A 21,342-nucleotide genomic window follows, 5' to 3' on the forward strand; every position below is an offset into this window, starting at 1 on the left:
AAAAATCTGACCTTAAAATAAGATTCTATCTATATGGCTGGAGATCATTATCTGCTACAGTATTAAGAACACATTACTGTTAATTTGAAAACAAAGTAACATTTTGCTTTAAAAAACTCCATAGGTTTAAATATAAATAATGGGTGTTTTTCTCAGTGATACCTGGGAAACTATGGGAATTAGTGAGCCAAGGCAATAATAGTGGTATATTGTGAATATCATGTCAGACACTTCAATAGGTAGTTAAAGGACAAATGGGGAAGTAATGGGATACTTTGATCCTATTCTATACCAGGTTCAAGATTTATTCTAACACACTTGTGTATCTAATCAAGTTTATGCTTGTATTGTTGTAATTACATTTTAACTTCTACATGTATCAGAATAAAGCTCTCCTGGGATCGTTCTTTAAAAAAAAAAAACAACCCAAAACACAACGTTGCTTCCTTTTAATTTACTTCCTCAATTTCAAGCAGAGATCTTCACGTCCAATCTATTTCACACTTGGTTTCTAGAAACTCTTTTCAAGTATGGATATACGGTCAGAAAAGTGACTATCTAAAAATGCAGATTAGCATACAATATACCCCAATGCACACCACGGCAACAGGCATCTGCTTCTTTACTGGATAAAATACGTTTTTTACTAGAAACAGCACAGACACAGTTATTGGGCGACAAATTACAAGACATCTATGGGAAGGCCTATTCTACCATGGACAACCCTATCTGGAACCTATTCTACCATAGACAACATCAGCAAGACTGGCTGCATTTTTTTTTCTTCTGATTGTGTAAAAGGCAAAGATTTAATTTACAGATTCTAAATCGAGGATTACTACACACAGTGCCAGCAGAGTGCATTAGAGGGGTGTGATTTGTAGAGTGCTCTAATGTGCTGCACAGTAACTGCCCTGTATAGATACGCAGACTGCTGGCATGCTCTAAAAGGTACCCAGATTGCATTAACGTAGTCACGTGCAGTTAGAACACAAAATGTTAAAGCAATCTACAAATCATTCCCCTCTCCCCCTCTGGTGCACTTTGCTGCACCATGTAAACTAGCCCTAAATCTTCAGCAAATTTACCTGGCAGTTATTAGGACAGATATTCCCACAATAACTTCTTTACAGTCATCTTTCAGAGCACAGCTGCATTTTACAGTGCAACCTCCAAGTCAAAGAAAAACCTTTTCTCATATGCTTACCTCTGACACAAATTTTGTTGTGGCATCGCTTAAGGTTTTCAACATTGGCGTTGCTTCAGCATAAAATAAAGACATTCTGTTTGCCAATTCGTTATTTACTTCATTTTCACCCTCTGCCTATAAACAAAGAAACAAAATTATATGTAATTGTTTTGTACCTTAAGAAACTGGATAAACAGTTCTAGAAAGACAAAGAATTTAGTATTCAATGTTTTTCCACTTCCAGAGGTTACCTACTGGAACATTATTAATCCTCATACGGCTCAAAGTTCTTCTATAGTAGCTGAAGTCATTCTGTATAGCAGGATTTGTCATCTACAAAAAGTGAAAAAATGAATATATTTTAGTGACAGATGCTCAGTTACGATCCAGATGACAAATTTTATGGAGATCAAATACTAAGAGGTATAGAACTTCCATTAACTCAGTGGAAGTATAGAGCACCTAGAACCTTGCAACCCCTGGATGTCTTTAGAAGTACCTACAGCATGTAAGATTTGCTGTTTTGATCAACATAATTTTTCAAAATAAAAACTGTGTGAGAGACGAGTGGATGTTCTAATCTGATCCAGTTTGCCATCTTAATTGCCATAGGATTAGACCAGTGTGTCTAACTCCACTGCAACTTGGTTTTTGGGAAACTACCAGGAAAACTAGATAAGAACATAAGTGTATATATAATTACCCGAGTTAGCTGTCTTGATGGAGAGATATGTCAGAGTGAAATGGGGAGACAGAGAACCACAAAAATGTAGGGCTGGAAGAGACCTCAAGGAGTCCTCTAGTCCATCCTGAGCACCTGGTATAATTCACGTGGATTTAGGTCTTGTCTGCATTATGGATTTTTGCACTTGCAAAGGAACATTGGAGTAAACTGCCTTTGCAGATGCCCTGCACCACGGTGACTTACTCCAGGAGGTAATTAACACTGGACCACCCCTCACTTTACAATGAAGCAGCACATGTACATCGTGGGGTCCTCATTGGTGGAGTAGAAACACTGGTACAAAAATCCCTAATGCCGACAAGCCCGTAGCTTGGAAAATATCTGCACTGTACAATTACTTGCTCTAGACTGTGGACATAAATAAACTATGTTCCAGGAGTCCTTTTTTTTTAAAAGCCAAAATTAAAATTGATATTTGGGGGCTACTGTTTCCCTATGAAGATTAGAAAACTATATAATTTCTTAAAATTATTTGTATTATGGTAGCAAGGAGGGATCCAGGCTCCACTGTTCCAGGCACAGTACAAAGTTAGAGACAGTACTTGCCTGAAGAGTTTACAGAACTAGTGGTGGGTTTTGGTTTAAGTTTTCTTGACATTTCCATTATATATAGATTTCATTAACAGGGTTTAACAATTTATCATCAACATTTGTGCCAAGTTAAAGTTCTGTTTTCATGTTGAATATTAGTAGGCTGTTTGAAAATACTCAAAACAGAAATGTGAAAAGGATTACATTTCAAATAAGTATGTTTTGTGCTTAGTGTTTTTCAAGTCTTATTTTCAAAAATTAAACTTGGAAATGGATCAGGCAAAAATATTTCTTGCTCTTTTTCTATTAAAAACAAAAAGAGAATTTTAGAAATGTTATATTGGTTACATGCAATTATTTTTAATTTAAAGGCAAATTTTTAATTTGAGGTTTAAGCACAGTGAAAGTACTCTTCTGTTAAAAAAAAAAATCACAGAATAGTTAGTATAGATACATATGGAAGATGTTAGTTTCATGCAACCTGACAGAAGCCAGGGAAATCACCTTCGTTTCTTTTAATGTTGGTTAACTATTTCTTTCACATACTTAATTATATTAATTATTTTCAGAAATATGGGGCCAGATCTGATGCAGTGCAGCTCCTTTGTACCACATTGACAGTGTATCCTGGCCTAAAGTCAATTTAATCAGCCTAGAGGGGATTTCACCCGTGCATGGGTGAACTTCCAGTGGCAAAGAGCCAATTTATGGGGCTCTTATTCCTTTGACGACTCTTCTTTCACTCCTGCTGATGTTGCAGGGAAAGCAGCATGGTCAGATGAAAAACAGCACCTGCTGAGAAGGGCATGTGCTACACTAATCCCCAACTGCATTTTCAGTGCCCTGTGACCATTGCAGCCTGACGTTAAAGCAGCAATAAGGGAACCTAGCCCACATACAACTGCAGCAGGATATGGGGAGTGAAAAAAAGTGATCTTTAAATAATTTTTGCACACATACCTCCCTCAGCCTGCCCCTGACATTAGATCAGTGCAATTCAGCCACATTCCAGGATCTTGCCATGAGTGTTGACAATTACATGCAATGTCTATAGTACAAACGAAGCAATTCTCAATTTTTCCACAATACTTGATGAATGCTAGCATTCATCGAAAGAATGAACTTTTCATTATCTACAGTATCTGAGGATTTCAAATATTAGGGAGCATCACAGAGGGACAGGCACAAACATCATTCTTTTTACAGATGAGGACATCAAGAGTAGTTAAGATGCTTGCCCAGTGTCACACACAGTCTGTGGCAGTGTCTGGAATGAAACACAGCGTTTTTTTCAAATCTCAGTCCTGGCCTCCTGTTAGTTGAACTGCCTATGTACAAACTGCATGGAAATTTACCTTGAGCTCATCAAATCGGAGTGTGAAATGAAGAATTTCTGCAAACTGCTTAGCAAGAGCCTGCTCTCGCTCCAGGTGCTGAGTCGGTGAATATGGAGTGCTCGTCAAGGCCCCCAACAGACCTCGCAATGCTGCCTCTAAACGAAGAAAAAAATCAAAACATGTCAAACGCTGTCTGCTTGTACTGCGTATTAGTTGTTGGCTTAAATGCCAGAACATATGGTAATTCCATAGTCTACAGTGAATTTTAAATTCAAATTATCATTGGTTTTAATTACTTCTGAACTGCTGTTGATGATATAAAGCCTATATCTGACTAGATTCAACAAACGCATTTTTTCAAGTTGTTTCACGACTGTATTCAATTTTTGTTTGAAATTGACTTAACATTGAAGAGCTTTTCATATAGCAATATTAAATGAAATTACCAATGTGAAGGAACAGAAATTAACAGTCAAGACAAAATTTCCCTATCTACAAAGACCACAGCAAAAAACAGCAAATGTAGCTAGTAGTTAAAGAAGTCAAGCAACAATCTCATAAAATTTGGCAAGCTAAAGTTGTATTTAAAAAAACCCCTAACCTTTTCCATGAAATTATATTAATTAATCAAGGTCAAAAGACTTATTGGACCAGGAGAATGCTATGCCTCTGGTCCTACCTTAATTGTGGGTAATGTCAGATACTACGAGATCTTTTATAGTTTCTATTGTCAGTCGGAATGTTGTGAGTTCTAGTGTTTATGCTCATCTTTTTCTCCTGGTACGATCAAATGCCCTGTACTGAATGCTGTCTAAAAGGGACTCCTCCATGCAAAGAAGGCTTGCAGGTAGTTCCTATGGTGGAGACAGTGATTTTCCAACTGTGACATTCTGCTCTACCATAGCTCCCTTGAATTTTCAGCTTTTTTCCAAATGGACTATGATAACTTCTTCCTGTTTAGGTAAACCCTTTGTAAAACTTCAAACGTATGTTCAAATTTACGTTATGGTTTGCTATTAAAGCAGATTATGCATTTCTGAGATTTCACAGAGTGAATTTCTAGCTGCTTCCTATGACATTGGCCTAACTGGCATCAAATTAGAGTCCAGAAGAAGGCTGAAAAAGGAGACAAATGAAATTGTGCTGTAGAGCTAAAAGGCAGATCTCAGAAAGACTTAGAGAAAAATTGTGTCACTGGTAGAATACGAATAACAGTGCGCAGCACTATGTCTTGCCTAACAGAAGGAAGACTTATGGGAAATCCCAATTGGGAACAGGTCCTTATGTGACAGTCTAAAGTGACTCCTCTACAACTGTCCCTGGCACTGATGGAGGAAGGATGTAACCCTGCTAGGATGTGACTTTCAATAAAGAATGTAAATGTTGCCACTCAATTTGGCTTTTTTCTTCAGTTTGATACAAAGCTGTGTATCACTGTCAGCCCACTGACTTCATGGCAAGTGTCACAGAATGCTGCTGGGAGTATTCTGTCAAGCGGGGTTTTTTTTATACTATCCTCCTTCAATCACTGTGCTGGCTGCCGATAAAACTCCATACGGCATTTAAGTTTGCCTTCTTGATTTATTCCTCTAAAGGAGTCTAGCCCCTCTCACTCTGAGACCTCCTCTTTGTGCCCCCGCTGAATGTCACACAACACATGCTTAGATAGAGTGAGAAAGGGACACTGGTGGATCACCCTTATTTGTGCTAACTGAAAACGAAGTGCCAAGACTTCAGGAATTAGAGTATTTAATTGTAATACAACTAAGGCATGGAATTCTTTGACAACTCACAACCCTGCCATTTTGTTTTTAAATCCACGTTAAATTAAAGCCATATGACCTGCTTTTATTATTCATATTTTGTGAGCTGTTATTTTTTAGTCAGTGTTATTGCTCTGTGAAGTGCCATTGGATGCATTTGCTCAAATGGACTGCAGTAGTTAGTTTTGACTGGCTGGTAGATTTAGTCTTGGTTCACAGAGAGAAGACGGTTGACCATGCTAGCCTCAAGTTCAGCGACTGGCAGTAAAACTTCCAAAATTTCTAAGTTATTTGCAGCTTAACAAAAAGATTAAAACTGTTATAAATACATTGTAATCACAAATGAGATACTTTTAAATTAGGAACCAATTACATAAATAGCAAATTGATCCAGAAACAAAAAAGTTCTGTTGCTCCATTTAAAGTATTTTTCTGTCATTATTTTAACGTATCAGATTTACACGAAGATAAATACATATAGCTAAGAAGCATATCATTCTTCTGAGAAATCAGAAATCAATGATGTGTCCTGTTAGAGGTATATAATGTAAGCACCTTGCTCTAGCCAACTGCACACTATAATTTTCAGACGATTAAAAATTAATTTGTGTTTTAAATAGTCAGCCACACCTTCTGTTACTGATTAAAAATGTATACCAATACATGGTAGTATGTAGCACTGTATGACTACTCAGATTTATTCTCTCACATGCATAGGTGGCTTAGGAATGCTATTATCCTACTTTATTAAATGAATTGCACAGCTCATCTCCTCATTAGAGCACAAAGCAGGGAACATACTTCCCTTTGTCTCTTGCCAACATTTATTTAAGTTGCTCTTTACAGCATAGTGTTTTTTCCAAACAGAAAGAAGATTTTAATGAGTTGTATGATAGTCATCTGGTTATAATGACTATCTTAACATTTTGAGAGTATTCAAATACTTTAAATAGCAACATTTTTTGAAAGCTTACGATTTAGTTCACAGAGGATACATATGCACCTCTTCTGCAGTTATTTCCTTAGGGCTAGATTCTGCAAAACCTTACTTGCACAAATAGTTTCACTGACTTTAAAGGGATGATACCCACGAGGTCTTGTAGGCTCTTGGCCTTATTTTGTAGAGTTTTATAGTTGCTCCTGGCTTGAGACAAGTAAAAATGCAGGCAGATTTTAGTCTTCTTTATACAAGACCTAATAATGCACCTCAAACATAACTTGTGATCTCTGGCTAAGTGAACTGGCCATTGGGTTGAACTTTAACCTGCAAACAACCATTTGTATGGAGTCTGCACTAATTTCATTTGCATTCTAGAATTAAACCCAGGTCCCCAGAAGTGAAAATCAAGAGCAATGTGAGAGAATGGACACGAATTGGTCTGCAGTGAACAATGAGTTAATTTAATCTCAGCTTCCCTCTCCTCTGAACAGTGGAAAGGCTATAAAAATGGCTGCTTTAAAGAATGGGGGAAAAAGGAATTAGGACAGTAGGATTCCACATGCAGGTGTCACAACGGGTTGAACCTTGAACTGGAGAACTAGTTTCCTTTATGAATATTAATTAATTTATTTTATTTTCTTGTTATAAACACTAATCATTGAGGAAAAAAATATTTTGGTAAAATGTTTTCTGCTGTCTCAGTCTACACGATGGTTCTCAACTGGCTAGTGTTCATAACAGTTGTAAGAAGGGCATAGAAAACTCCCATTCTCTTTCTTCCAGTCATCCACTGAAGTGAATTTGCTGCCACATGCAAATGAGCGAGGTGTGTTTTAAGATAACAACAACACATCATAAACCACAATACAGATCCAGAGTACTCTTTTCTAATGTAAAAGATTCTAGGGCAGGGGTAGTCAACTATGGACCAAATCCAGACCACCAGATGCTTTTGAACAGACCCCAAAATCTTTTTATTTACTTATTATTATCATTATTGTTTGGAGTTTTTTAAATTATTCTCTCTGGACTCTGGACCATGACTATACCTAGACTAAGAAATTTGGACCTTGACAAAAAAAATAATTGACTACCCCTGTTCCAGGGTGCACGTATAAGGGTTGCAAGTGGCTTAATATACAGTGTAAGTTTGAACTACTGCACGCATTTGATGTACCACCCTGATGAACATAAGAATAGCCGTACTGGGTCAGATTTAATGATCCATCTAGCCCAGTATCCTGTCTTTCGAAAGCGGCCAATGACAGCTACTTCAGAGGGAATAAATATGACAGGGAATCACTGAGTGTTCCATCCCATCATCCACTCCCAGATTCTGGCAAACGGAGGCTAGGGACGCTCAGAGCATGGTGTTGCATCCCTACCCATTCTGGCTAATAGCCATCGATGAACCCATCCTCCATGAACTTATCTAATTCTTCTTTGAACCCTGTTATAGTTTTGGCCTTCACAATATCCCCGGTCAAAGAGTTCCACGGGTTGACTGTGTGTTGTATGAAGAAATACTTCCTTCGGTTTGTTTTAAACCCACTGTCTATTAATTTCATTGGGTGACGCCTAGTTCTTGTTTTATGTGAAGGAGTAAACATTTCCTTATTCACTTTCTCCACACTAATCAAGATTTATAGATCTTTATCATATCCCTCTTAGTCATCTCGTTTCCAAGCTGAAAAGTCAGTCTTTTTAATCTGTCCTCATATGGAAGCTGCTCCATACCCCTAATAATTTTTGTTGCCCTTCTCTGTACCTTTTCCAATTCCAATATATCTTTTTTGAGATGGGATGACAAAATCTGCACGTGGTATTCAAGATGTGGGCGTACCATGGATTTATACAATGGCATTATGATATTTTCTGTTTTATTATATATCCCTTTCCTAATGGTTCCTAACATTGATAGTTTTTTTGACAGCTGCTGCACATTTTGTGGATGTTTTCAGAGAACTATCCGCAATGACTCCAAGATCTCTTTCTTGAGTGGTAACAGCTATTTAGACTCCATCATTTTGTCTGTATAGTTGGGATTATGTTTTCCAGCATGCATTACTTTGTACTTATGAAAATTGAATTTCATCTGCCATTTTGTTGCCCAGTCACTCAGTTTTGTGAGATCCCCTTGTAATTCTTCAAAGTCTGATTCGAACTTAACTATGTTGAGTAGTTTTGTATCATCTGCAAATTTTTCCACCTCACTGTTTAGCCCTTTTTCCAGATCATTTATGAATATGTTGAATAGCACTGGTCCCAGTACAGATTCCTGGGGGATACCACTATTTACTCTCTCTATTGTGAAAACTGACCATTTATTCCTACCCTTTGTTTCCTACCCTTGTTTCCTAGGACCTTTCCTTTTATCCCATGACTGTTTATTTTGCTTAACAGCCTTTGGTGAGGGATTTTTGTCAAAAGCTTTCTGAAAGTCTAAGTACACTACATCCACTAAATCACCCTTGTCCACATTTGTTGACCCCCTCAGAGAATTCTAATAGATTGGTGAGGCATGATTTCCCTTTACAAAAGACTCTTCCCCAACAAATCGTGTTCACCTGTGTGTCTGATAATTCTGTTCTTTACCATAGTTTCGACCGATTTGCCTGGTCCTGAAGTTCGGGTTACCGGCCTATAATTGCCAGGATTGCCTCTGGAGCCTTTTTTAAAAATTGGCATCACATTAGCTATCCTCCAATAACCTGGTATAGAAGCTGATTTAAATGATAGGTTACATACCACAGTATGTAGTTCTGTAATTTTATATTTCAATTCTTTCAGAACTCTTGGGTGAATACCATCTGGTCCTGATAAATGATTACTGTTTAATTGATAAATTTGTTCCAAAACCTCCTTAATCTGGGACATTTTCCTCAGATTTGTCACCTAAAAAGAATGACTCAGGTATGGGAATCTACCTCACTTCCTCTACAGTGAAGACAGATGCAAAAAATTAATTTAGTTTCTCTGCAATGGCCTTTTCTTCCTTGAGTGCTCCTTTAGCACATCAATTGTCCAGTGGCCCCTTTTAGCAGGCTTCTTGTTTTTGATGTATTTAAAATTTTTTTTGCTATTACTTTTTGAGTCTTTGGTTAGTATGAAGGATATCAAGACATTAGTTTACTACCTTTCAACTTACCTAGCCTTTGAGAAAATTCATAGAATTTCTTTAGCTTGCCTACTAGTGGAACGACTGCACCCCATGCCTTCTCCTGCAACTTTTCGTCAGTGGGATGTTGTATCGCCTTGAAAAATCAAACACATGCAGAAAGAAAAAAAAAGTCACACCTATCTTAATAACAGGAATCAAGACTATGAAAATTTCCTTTCATTCAAAACATGCATTAAAAGAGGTTGATCAGAGGTACTGATGGAAAACAAAAGAAGTGGGCAGTAATCTTTAGATTGTGGGAAGAAAACGGTTTTTCATGACATTATGGTTGGAACCAGTGTCCTATTATGAGCCAAATTTTCACTGAAAAGTGGAAGCTGGTTTCTTTCATCACATACTGTACCTGTTGTGCACATTCTTTACACATACACACTGAAAATAATTTAGCACACTTTATGAACATAGTACTTAAGAGGCTGTAAAGACTATTGTACAATTACTTTTATATGGACTATTTTTAAGTTGCCTAAAACACAAAAAAGGCAACAATTTACACAGTACAGTTTACTTGGTCAAAATAACTGCTTTATTGGGATACTCCAAGGGAAGTAGTTTAGCTTAGTTTAATGATCATGGCTAGTACATAGTTAGTTTCAGTTACAACAATCAGTAATGGGTAATGGGGAGGGAGAACTGACCGCATTTAGCTCATGGAATTTTTATACAATCAAGACAATATCTCTGGCAGAATACAGCACCAGGAGAAAGTGACTAGACGTTTCTGAGACATAGCTGAGATTATTTGGTATTCTGACAGTAGCTCTGGACAGGACTCCTCACAAAGTAAAAGTGCAAACGTCAGAACATTTGATATATAACACACTATATTAATTGCATTTAGCTCTGCAGAATTTTGTCATATTTTGTAGGAAAACATTTGTTCAAAAATTAAACTGTATAACACGGAGTTCTAGAATAGTAAATTATTCAACAACAGCAATCAATCAAAATCTACATTTGCCATTTTGCTTAAAGGAGGAACACTATTCAAATATTAGCTATCCCCTTTGTACTTTTCAGATCACAAAATGAGAAATTCAAAAATGTAATTTTATGCAGAATTTTAGTATAGCAATTTATTTAATACCATAAAATTATTTAGAAAAATGTTAGTGCAGTAAATATTAAACTTTAGAGTAATTTCCTTTCTCCCAAAACTAACAGGAAGCATAATACATGCAAACAATATTATTAATTCTTCCCTTCCAGGCTTTAAGTTATTTGGGGAATTTAGTTTAAAAAAAAAAAAAAAAAAAAAAGTTTGTTACTCTTAACCTTCCCTTCCCAGTCAAGGGAGATGAGAAGTGCACATATATCCTATAGGAAGGATACTAAAATTTTGAAAACAGACACTCTTGGTAAGAGTTGCTGTGTAAGATACCAACAGGCATGAAGTTTAGAAATTCTAATATTCACTATTTTAAGAGATTTCAATTCCCACTAATGGCTTTAACCAGAATTCTGCTCTTTGATTTGCATTCTTTGGAAGCCCCAGCATAATATCTGTGCACTGGTATATTTTTATTTTCATCTGTCTAGTTATACTGGTTATTACATTGTTTCACTTCTTGTTCACTGTTTTCTTACATGTCTTGATGCAATCATTGTGTTTGGAACTACTACAAAGTTATTACTTTGGAACTAACGCTTATTAATTTTTTTAAAAAGTTAGCTGATTTCTAACAGTGTGAAGGTATAAGGTGGGAATTTTTGTATTAACACTTATTTTTCTCTTCTTTACTGGATCTCATCATTGTGGACATTCTCACAGTACTCAATAGTGTCCTGATATGGTATTTTAATTATATTTATATATAACTTAGTAGACTTTAGAAGTATGCTTTCTTATGCAGTTATTCAAAGCTAGTTGTAGTAGTAATAGTCAACAGAACACCAAAAACTGCCTGAATCTCTTAAAGTCAATAAAAGACTTTGGGCTTAGCAGCCTGGTCATTCCAAACTGATTCACAAATCTTGACAGTGACACTGCATTATGATCATTCTGGTCTAAGTCAAGCCAAGCAGTTATCATGAAAGGTCCAAGTAGTGATTAAAATCTTCAGAGGAGATTTAAAGTTTCAGGAGCCAAACAAATCCAGATTCACTAAACAGAACCAGAAAAGGCAGACAATACCCTGAACTGTACATAAATGAGTTGCTCCAGAATTTGCAGTTGTTATTGCAGATGGGAGAGATATGGCGTGAGCGCATTCGAACAGGTCTGTTTGGGTCACCACTTTAGGTTGCCTATATTGCCTACAACTGCCAAAAACAATTCTCCTGTCAACTGTGGCCAAAAGAGTTAATAGGCTCATGGGATGCATAAAAGGGAGAATCTTGAGTAGGAATAGAGAGGTTATTTTACCTCTGTATTTGGCATTGGTGCGACTGCTGCTGGAATGGTTTTCGCCTTCCTCTGCAGCGTGGGGCACAGGTCACTTGCTGTTTTGAACTAGATTAGATGGCAGATTCTCTGTAATTTGAAGTCATTAAATCAAGATTTGAGGACTTCAATAACTCAGCCAGAGGTTATGGGCTATTACATGAGAGGGTGGGTTAGGCTCTGTGGCCTGTGGTGTACATGAGGTCAGATTACATGACCATGATGGTCCCTTCTGGCCTTAAAGTCAGTCTATGAGTCAAGCAAATACTATGTCCAGTTCTGGTGCCCACAAATTCAAGAAGGATTTTGATGAATTGGAGAGGGTTCAGGAAAAAGCCATAATGATTAAAAGGTTAGAAAACATGCCTTATAGTGTTAGACTCAAAAAGCTCAATCTTATTAAATATATGCAGAACACATATTTAATAATGGGCTCTTCAATCTAGCAGAGAAAGGTATAACACAATCCCAAGGCTGGAAGTTGAAACTAGATGAATTTAGATTGGAAATAAGACGTAAACTTTTAACAGCGAGTGTAATTAACTATTGGAACAATTTATCTTGTGGTGGATCCTCCATCAGAGAATTTTTAAATCAAGATTGGAGGCTTTTCTAAAAGACCTGCTCTAGGAATTATTTTGGGAACGTTCTCTGGCCTGTGCTATTCAGGAGGTCAGACCAAATGATCACAATGGTCCCTTCAACGTTAATAGTTTCTAACGTCAGAAGTTGTGCTCAGCTTTGCATTAAGGGCTGTTTGGGTCTGCAAAGTTTGACTTTTTTCTGGTTTATTTTCCTTTTAAATAAAAGTTGGACTTAAGAGCAGACCACAGAAGTACTGTGGGGTACCTTTTTAAACTCCATTGATGGTGATGAGTATATAAAATTAGCTAACAAGTCTAGGCAACTTACTAAAGTAAGTAAAGTAACCTTTACTAAGTTGCAGTAGGGTTATCTCTGGAGAAGAGTAGTCATGTTGGCCTGGCTGAGGAAGACAGTGGGAGTTCATATACTTTTGGGACATGCTGCATTGAGCTGAGAACTATGAATTCTTTAGGAATGGGGAGGATTGCCTGCCCCACCCTTTTATTGGACGCAAGGAACAACTGGAACAAGCTATTAGAGAAAACATCACCCCAAATCTGGTTCTAGTATAGATACAACTATTAACATGTATTGTGGGATGTTTCTTGTCTCAAGATTTGCACAGCAAATTTTCTCAGGAAGCAAAATGATGGTTCCAACTGCCAGCCCTGCAAACTCATCTATTAATCTAAAAGCCAAGCTATGTTCTTTCTAGCTCATGCATTATCATAAGTAATAAAGATTCTGCAATTTCAGCTTAGTTAACGTGGTCAGACAGAATATTTTATAGTCTCCAACAGCTATGTTGGCAAGCACTAGAAAAGAAGAGTATAATAGTTGGTTTAGTCAGTAAAGTCAGCAAATGTTACTGAATACACACAGGAAGCAGATTTCTGTCTCAGGCTAGAGACCCAAGATCCAGCAGCAAGAATCCTGTTAAGATAATACCTTTAGAGGAAACATTTTTTTATTACTAAACTATGTGCATTTAATACAAAAGTTACTAAAGACAAATACGGAAACCAGTGATTTTTTAAAATACATTTTAGAGTAGAACCATTCAAGGTAGAATATTTTCATTTAAGATTATTAATACAATAATCCCTGCCAGAGAAGCTGAAAATCAACTCTTTTATCTGTTCAGGGTTATGTACACCAACACCACTCTAAAGAACTGTGTGTATGATCACAAAATATCTAACAATGCTTTTTTACCTCTCGTATTTCGTGGCCAGCTCCTCTGTATGACTGTAAGTCTTCCAGGATTCCTTCTGCATCCTTTAGCACTACATTCACCTGATTATAAATTTCCTTTTCAGATTCTGTAGGTTGGGCATCTAAACAGTAGGAGAGCATATTAAATAATGTATTTAACTGCCTGAATTTTTAAGAAGTCCATACTCATCTACAGGACAAAGTTCCTGTATTCTTGTATAATGATTATTCCATTTACTGCATAAAGCCACCACTATATCTCTGAGAAAGGTCACAAAAATAATTACAGTTGTATATTTTTTTCCATCGTTTGGGATTGGAACCTTTCGTGCAAAAGGTCTACAGACAGCAGGGATGTTAACATCTTAATTTTACCTTCCAGATTACCACACACTGTCAGCCATGTTTAGTTACTATTTTCAGGGTTTTTTTTTTTTAAATTAAAACTGACAAGTTTTATATGTTTTTATTTATCACTTCATACCATGATTTATTCTCACCTTTACAGTGCAGTAGGAACTCAATGGAAAACCATAGGTGAGTTATGGAAACACACACTGATAAGGGATACACTAAAAGTGTTACAAAACAAGGTAGTTTTATCTACGTTCAGTATAAAAACATTGCAAGCTTTTATAGATTTTTAAGCTTTTGGGAGCGGGAACTGTATTTTTGAGTATTCTATATAGCCCTGGGCACATTCTCAGAACTACATATATTAAAAACATAAAATGCCAATTAAGGACCAGTAATCTAATTGGTCACGAGAAGATCCATTGTAATTGGTTCAAAGATAGACGCACCAAGTTATTAAAACTGCCTGTGCAGTCTCTCCTGTATTTTGAATATAATTGGCATATATTATTATCCTACGTAATAGGATAATTAAATCTCTTTCTTTCAGATACAAGACACCCTCCGTCTCTGGGCATCATTTAAGTAATGTTATATTTGCCCAATAAACAAAACTAATTCATGAAAATGATGTATGTTTTAAGAAATCTCATCACATTTTTGTGGTCTAACAAGTTTTAAAAAACAAATATTTAGGAGTATTATCCCTAATCCAAACATTTTATTTTATAAATTATTTACCTGAGGTGAGATTAGATTGTGAGAAAAAGTTATACAAGAATACTAGTTAGGAATATAAGAGAGGCCAAAACTGTAAGTGTGGTGTCAGAAAGAGAAGCTATTCAGACCAATAAAATTGGTCATTACTTCTGAACTCTGCAGCTTTTACAATGACATTAGGGCTGTCAAATGATTAAAAAATGAATCATGATTAATCATGAGATTTAAAAAAATGGTTGTGATAAATCGCAGTTTTAATTGCACTGTTAAACAATAACAGAATACCATTTATTTAAATATTTCTACATTTTCAAATATATTGATTTCAATTACAACACAATACAAAATGTACAGTGCTCACTGTATTTTATTTTTTATTACAAATATTTGCACTGTAAAAAAGGGGCACCATTTCAGATTTTGGTTGTGTGTCTGTGTGTGTGTGAGTGAGAGGTTTTTGAGGACTGCTGTATCTAAGCAGAGCACTCAGGAGCCTGAATACTTTTTCAGCCACCAGCAGCTGCTGTGGGCAGCACTCAATCCTGAGCCAGCAGCAGACTGGATACGTGGGTGGAGGAGGGGGACCCCCTGACATCAGCCCCAACCTACGCAGCATACAGGAGGCAGGCTCCAGGTCCACAGCAGCTTGGCCAGAGGCGGCTGCATGCGGGGTGCGGAGCTGGGGAAGGAGGCGGGAGCTAGAGTGGAGCAGGGTGGCACATCAAGGGAGGAGGGACACACCAAGTCCCGTCTTCAGAGGTGTGCAATTAACGCTCATTAAAAAAACACGCTAATTTGTTTTGAGTTAATCGCATGCATTAACTGTGATTAATTGACAGCCCTAATTGACACTATTTCTTAGTTATCTACACTGGCAAAATGAGTTAGGAAATAAACTTTCAAAAGTAAATTAATTGAAGACTTTCAAAAATCAGAAAATTAACCAAATAGAAATTATTATTCTAATAAGGATTATCTGTAAACAATTTACCGCTAATGCTTACATTTCATGCGTTAAGGGGGCTAAGACTGTAAATGTTCAATGTAACTAAGAGACAGCACATCAAAAGATAAATTAGAGTAAAGATCTTCTCTCCATGATACAAATGCATAACTCCAATTAACATTGATGGAAGTTGGGCACACCCATCAAGTTGAGCATACAGCCTTAATTTTACACATTATGGAAAACAGTTTTAATGCATGGATCATGATGGGACAAAAAGATTACACACATGTTGTTTATCTGGTTTTGGAATATTCAATTCTGTCAAACCACAAAAATAGGACATCTATGTTAAATGCATAAAGATGAGGCATTGTTATCAACTACACAAATAGACCTTGCAACAAATTTATTAATACTTAACATTTCAGTATTAAGAAGTGTCTGAATGCAAGGAAGCTTGCAGCTCCCTTTTAAAAAGGAATAAAAAGCACCACATTGAATAGGCATTGACTACGGAAATAACTGACCGACATTTTTGAGATTGTCACAAAAAAGTCACATTTATAATTTTGAAAGCTGCTGAAGACTGCTGTAAGAAATGAAAAAAAAGGGGGAAAATAGGAGACAGGTAAGCAGCAGTTTACTAATAGCAGTTCATGTACAAACATGAAATGCTATAGTACATGAAATACTGTAGGACAGTACAGTCTCTTATAAAGCTCTGTAGCATTCCAGAGTATTTGCTCCAGAGGGGTAGCCGTGTTAGTCTGTATACAGCAAAAACAACGAGACACCTGTAGCACCTTAAAGACTAACAAATTCCTGCGGGCATAAGCTTTCGTGGGCTGCAACCCACTTCGTCAGATGCATGAAATGGTAATCACAGATAGGAAGTATATATATATATATATATATATATATATATATATATATACACATTATATATATGTATCCAAGGGTAATAAACAATAATGGGGAGGGCAAGTGTTAACAAAGTCCATTCAGTTAGAGTAGATGAGGTCTATTCACAACCGTTGATTAGAAGGTGAGACTGTGTCAACAATAACAATTACTTCTTGTAATGAGATAACCATTCCAAGTCCCTGTTCAGACCCAGTCTGATTGTGTCAAGTTTGCATATGAGTTCCAGCTCTGCAGTTTCTCGCTGAAGTCTGTTTTTGAAGTTTTTTTATAGAAATATGGCAACTTTCAAGTCAGCTACAGAGTGTCCTGGGAGATTGAAGTGCTCTCCGACTGGCTTATGGATGTTACCATTTTTTATGTCTGATTTGTGTCCATTTATTCTTTTGCTTAGTGACAGACTGGTTTGGCCAATGTACATGGCAGAGGGGCATTGCTGGCACATGATGGCATATATTACATTAGTAGATGTGCAGGTGAATGAGCTCCTGATGGTGTGGCTGGTGTGGTTAGGACCTGTGATGGTGTCACTAGAGTCGATGTGCGGGCAGAGCTGGCAATGGGGTTTGTTGCAGGGATAGGTTCCTGGGTTAGTGTTCTTGTTGTATGGCACACAGTTGCTGGTGAGTATTTGCTTCAGGTTGGGGGGCTGTCTGTAAGCAAGGATAGGCCTGCCTCCCACGGGATCATCTGCTAGGATAGGTTGTAGATTCTTAATGATGTGTTGGAGAGATTTTAGCTGGGGGCTGTAGGTGATGCCCAGTGGTTTTCTGTTGTTTTCTTTGTTGGGTCTGTCCTGTAGTAGGTGACTTCTGGGTACCCGTCTGGCGCTGTCAATTTGTTTCTTCATCTCCCCAGGTGGGTACTGTAGTTTTAAGAATGTTTTATGGAGATCCTGTAGGTGTTTGTCTCTGTCTGAGGCATAGCAGCTTGTCTGAGAGATCGGGACTTGGAATGGTTCTCTCATTACAAGAAGTAATTGTCACTGTTCACACATTCTCACCTTCTAATCAATGGTTGTGAATAGGACTCATCTACTCTAACTGAATTGACTTTATTAGCACTTGCCCTCCCCATTGTTGTTTCTTACCCTTGGATATGTGTACACGTACACACACACGTACACACACACACCTCCTATCTGTGATTTCCATTTCATACATCTGACAAAGTGGGTTGCAGCCCACGAAAACTTATGACAGCAGGAATTTGTTAGTTTTTAAGGCGCTACAGGACTCTCATTGTTTCTTGGTATTTACGTTGTTAAATAATGCAATCAAGACTTGCCACTTTGGTTCTCTTATATTGAATACATTTCTTGTAACCTTAAAACTCTTCCATTATCCTTCCTTGCTTCACAACTCCTTAATAAAGGATGCTCCTTTTAGACACTGACAGAGTAGTAGAAGGATTTGTGAAGATTCTAGCCACTATCAGAAATTCTACAGAGAATGGATATGCTGAGCTGATGTGTTAGGGTAGATTACACTCTTCATTTCCGAAGTTAATGAAGAATTTATGTACGATGGGAAGCATGCTACCTGAACTCTCAGTTAGGAAAGTCAACTCAGCCACACTTCTGGATCTCAATTAACCTGACTGACTATATTCAAAGTGAACAACTTTAAACCTCACTATTTCTCTAAGATGTATTTTAACATACAAGTTTTAAATGAATAGCTCTTATTTTATTAATTTTTGTGTTACAAAAGGGTTTACATTCCATTATTCAAAACTTACGATTTTGAATAATAATGTTAAAAGATGAGATGGCTTATTTCAATATTTATATTTTGGCCTTTGGTATTAATTTCACATTGGTCCATGTGATCCCCTTTAGGTGACAGAAAAAGATATTATTCCATATTATAGATTTTTCTGATCAGTCATGATAAGCATATATACACTCCATACAGGCCCTGAATGGGCTGATGTGGACCTGAGAGGCCAATTATCACACCAGGCTGCACTTGAAAAGGGAGCCAAGCTTAACTGACCATGAAGCCCAGAAAGGCAGGAGCAGGCTGGTTAGTATAAAGAGAGGAAGATTGTAGCAGAAAGGGGCTGCAAGAAGAGAGGCTGAAGTCACTCCCAGGGAATAGAGAGATAGTGAAGAAGAAGCTGGGTGGAGAGAGCAACCTCTGCGATCTTAGCTAGACTAGGAGAAGGCTGAGAAGAAAAGCTTGGCCGAAGGGGAAGGGAACACCTCTGGGCAGCAGGTCCTGCCTGAGAGAAGGACAGAACTGGATGAGAGCTTTGTAAAAGGAGTTTAGCCCTGTAAAAAGAGGAAGGCAAAGAAACCTGGGTTATGGAAGAAGGCCCAGACTAAAAAGGAAAGGAACAAGAGAGGGGCTTGCAGGAAAGGAGCTGGAACCCTGAGACTGGCCTTTAAAGGGAGAGGGAGCTAGGAAGGAGGAGACTCCAACAGCAGGCCTGGGAGGAGAGGCTCCAGAAAAGAACCCTTGAGTGTCAGTGGCTTAGAAGGAGCCTGATCTCCAAGTAGAAAGCCCTGAGAGGCAGCGCTCTCTGATGGTCCTGCAGAGAACAGGAGTGGGGCAACAAGTGTGCAAAGGATTGATGCTGGGAAGGATAGAAGAGTTTTTGTTCCTCTGAGCTGGGACATTATTACCCCAGAAGAGCACTGAAGTTTAGGACTTGGCCAGAGGGCTGAGCCACAGAAGAACAAGCAAGAGGTAGGTGGCCAGGAGGAGGCACCAGAGGTAAGGACCCTTTGCAGCATCACCCCCTGACATAAGGGGTACTACAGATGGGGGTAAACTACCTTACACTTGCTCTCCTTCACTCTACAAATCTTATTTCTGGTTATACACTGTAATTTTCCTTGTCATGGCATCTTTTTTGCTCCATACTTTATCTTCTACTTTCTCTTTTGCTTTTCTTCTACACTTGCTTCTTATTCATTCAAAAGCAAAGCTGAAAGAGTTCCCACTTTTGATCATATGAGAAGACCAGGATTCTGCTTTTCCCTTGGAACACCTGAAGATAGCAAAACAACCAAAAGCTCTCAGCAATGTTAAAATGGTTCAAGTTGTCAAATATTGTTGAGGAAAATTACAACCTTAGATCTTGCAGGTAAACAGGCTAACTTCACCTTGTATTTACTGTTACCAATGCAGTCTTGGGATGCATAAACAGTGGAAACTCAAGTAGGAGTAGAGAGGTTATTTTACCTCTATATTTGGCACTGGTGTGACTGCTGCTGGAATACTGTGTCCCACAAAATACTGGTGCCCACAATTCAAGAAGGATGTTAATACATTGGAGAAGAGCCATAAGAATGATTACAAAACATGCCGTATAGTGATTGATATCTTTGAGTCTATCTATTTAGCTTAACAAAGAGATTGTTAAGGGATGACTTGGTTACTGTGTACAAATACTTACATGGGAAACAAATATTTAATAATTGGTTCTTCAATCTAGCAGTGAAAAGTATAACACGACCCAATGGCTGGAAGTTGAAGCTAGCAAATTTAGACGGAAATAAGGTGTAAAGGTGAGAGTAGTTAACAATTGAAATATTTTACCAAGGGTCATGGTGGATTCTCCAGTATTGATACTTTTAAAATCAAGATTGGATGTTTTTCTAAAATGTATGCTCTAGGAATTGTTTTGGGGAAGTTTTATGGCCTGTGCTATACAGGAGGTCAGACAAGATGATCACAATGGTCCCTTCTGGCCTTGGAATCTATGAATCTTTGTTTCTAGATAAGAACCTAGGAAGACTGGCCCTGTTTCAAGCAACTGATAAGTCCTTTTAGAGGTAATCTTCAGTGAATTTTAAATTGTAATTGATATGGGATGCACTAGATTCAATATACTAGGAGTTCAGAAAAGCTATATAGTATTGCATTAAAGTAATAAGAACAAGTAAGAATATGAGTGCTGAATATTGGCTGAGGGAGATTACACAAGAATATGATAGACAGTAGATCAAGTGGTGGGGATGTGGGTGTCTGTTGTAGTACCATACGCAAATCTAACTTAAGAGGGAAAGGGATTGTTTAGGATCGTTTAAGCAATGAAACTGAGCAACAAATAACTTCTGCATATCAGTAAATACTTCCTTAATGGCAAGTTCTACTGCACTGTGAAACATTCTCCCCAGAAGCAGCGGCACAGGAGCCAGCAGAGTTGTAAAAAAGGGAGTTTGAGTCGGAGTTTGTAAGGGGGGAGACAGAGAGAAAGTGTTTGTGTGTGTGCATTCGCGCGCACGCATGCATGCATGCATGTGTTTTCTCCCCCCTTCCTTCCTAAGCTCCCATTACGAAGGCTATGACAGCTACAGAGACAGCAGTGCTAGTGACCCAAAGAATGGAAGAAGCAATGAGGATGACTGGATGTGGAAGCAGTGGAATTATTCTGGAGCTGTGTTGTTTGTAAAAAGGGCCACCTGAAGATCTGAGGTTTGGAGATGCAGCTAGAAATTATGTTTTTGAAGTTTTGAAGGGGACTTGAGTGGATGATGGAGGGCACTAGAGAGAAGGATGAAGAAAAACCTCAAGACT

General features: G+C 37.7%; 1 protein-coding gene across 6 annotated transcripts in view; it reads right to left on the bottom strand.

Annotated features, from left to right (window-relative positions):
• CYRIB (CYFIP related Rac1 interactor B) overlaps window positions 1-21,342 on the bottom strand; it is a 143,280-nt gene that overhangs the window by 6,305 nt on the left and 115,633 nt on the right. For all 6 annotated transcript variants that reach the window (XM_067531438.1, XM_067531454.1, XM_067531430.1 and 3 more), the window contains 5 exons: window positions 13,870-13,991; window positions 9,654-9,759; window positions 3,821-3,957; window positions 1,445-1,522; window positions 1,208-1,324 (listed from right to left, as the gene is read on the bottom strand). In XM_067531438.1, the coding sequence (XP_067387539.1) occupies window positions 1,208-1,324; window positions 1,445-1,522; window positions 3,821-3,957; window positions 9,654-9,759; window positions 13,870-13,991 (560 nt within the window). The remainder of the gene's footprint in view (window positions 1-1,207; window positions 1,325-1,444; window positions 1,523-3,820; window positions 3,958-9,653; window positions 9,760-13,869; window positions 13,992-21,342) is intronic.

This window comes from Emydura macquarii, unplaced genomic scaffold (assembly GCF_026122565.2).
Source record: "Emydura macquarii macquarii isolate MOO-44397 ecotype Brisbane River unplaced genomic scaffold, CSIRO-AGI_Emac_v2 contig_369, whole genome shotgun sequence".
NCBI classification, from domain to species: Eukaryota; Metazoa; Chordata; order Testudines; family Chelidae; genus Emydura; species Emydura macquarii.